General features: G+C 58.1%; 1 protein-coding gene across 1 annotated transcript in view; it reads left to right on the top strand.

The window, feature by feature from the left end:
* The first annotated feature begins 639 nt into the window (after nucleotides 1–639).
* Nucleotides 640–1,468, top strand: part of FERMT2 (fermitin family member 2) — a 55,373-nt gene continuing 54,544 nt past the window's right edge. Inside the window, exon 1 of the mRNA XM_014936776.1 lies at nucleotides 640–699. Within this exon, the coding sequence (XP_014792262.1) occupies nucleotides 640–699 (60 nt within the window). The remainder of the gene's footprint in view (nucleotides 700–1,468) is intronic.

Genomic DNA, 1,468 nt, shown 5'->3' with positions numbered 1-1,468 from the left:
ATTGACTTTAATGATGACTCGATGACTTTAAGATCATCTCAAGTCACTTTAGCCCAAACCCTCCGTGCTGTTGATGGGTAAAATCTCGTTTACTCCCCCCCGAGCGAGCTCAGTAAAGCCTTTATTAACACATAGGGGAAAGCAGAGGAGCAGCCCTTTCTGAATATCTCCATTACAACAGCAAAAGCCAAAAGGTGGCAAGACCTTCCCATCCCCACTGAGAGGGTTTTTGGTGCCTTCACGACGGCAAAGCTCCTGCTGCCATCCGTATCCCAGGATGGGGGAATGGTGCTGGTGGGTGGACAAAGCTGTGGGCCAGCAGAGCCATCCCCAAGGTAGCCGGGGAGGGCAGGGCTTTGTCGGGATGTGGCTTCCCATCACCTGGCACGACACAGGATGCATCCCACCACTGACCAGCCCACCAGACCTCCAAAGGCAGCCCTTTTCCGTGTGGCGGTTTTTCAGGAAGCCCGGTTGCCTTGGCGGGATGTGTGTATCATTGGGTGGAGAGCTACAGGAAGCGGATAATATTAATTTATTTATTTAACGGCTTGGGTTTGTTTTTTTTTTTGGTTACTCCATTTGTGCCGCTTCGGACCTTTATTGAAAGTCGGTCCCTATTTCCTAGATTGGCCGAGGATGAGGATGGAGGGAGCCATCGGCGCGGGCTCGGCGCGGGCCACGGACTGCGAGGTTAAGGTAAGGGTTGGCCTAACGGGGAGTATTTTGCTTATGAATCGGCGAATTCATGAATTATGAAAATACGCTTTTTTATGGGCAGAGTTAAAAAAAATATAAAATAAATAAGAGACCCTCAAGGCAGCAAAAAATAAGACACCCTAAAGGCAGAAAAAAGTAAGACACCCCAAAGGCAGAAAAAAATAAGAGACCCTAAAGGCAGAATTGGGCAAAGGCTGCCGTGGGAAGGCAGAGCCGCAAGTCTTTGGGCCACCGACTTGCTGGGGTGGCTCATGAGTCCCCCGCTCCGCTCGCCCCGGGACCACCGACCGCCGAGCTGAGCCGAAACGGGCCGAGCCGGGGCCGAACCGAGGCGAGCCGAGCCGAGCCCAGCCGGGAGATGAGGGGCAGCTCCAGGACTACGCGGGGGGGGGGGGCGGGGGGGGGGGGGGGGGGGAGCCGAAGCTAGCCGGGCCGGGCCGAGTCGAGTTGAACTGTGCCGAGTCCAGCCGAGCTGAACCGAACCCAACCGAGTCGGGTCGGGTCGGGCCGAGCCGCCCCCCGGCAAGTCCCGGATGTTGGAGCGGCCCCCGCTTGCTCCGTCCTTCGCTTCCATAAAAGGCCAAGGGGCCCGGCGGCGCAGGGCGCGTTTTTCCTTTAATTATTATCCCCCTCCTCCTCCTCCTCCTCCTCCCGCCTCGCCTCCTCCTCCCTCTCCCCGCCCGCCCCTTCTCCTCCCGCGGCGGCCCCGCAGGCAGCGGCTGGGGGGCGGCGGGGCAAGGGCTGCAAA

This window comes from Calidris pugnax, unplaced genomic scaffold (genome assembly GCF_001431845.1).
Source record: "Calidris pugnax isolate Ruff unplaced genomic scaffold, ASM143184v1 scaffold10, whole genome shotgun sequence".
NCBI classification, from domain to species: Eukaryota; Metazoa; Chordata; class Aves; order Charadriiformes; family Scolopacidae; genus Calidris; species Calidris pugnax.
This window is presented reverse-complemented; position numbering and strand designations above follow the sequence as displayed.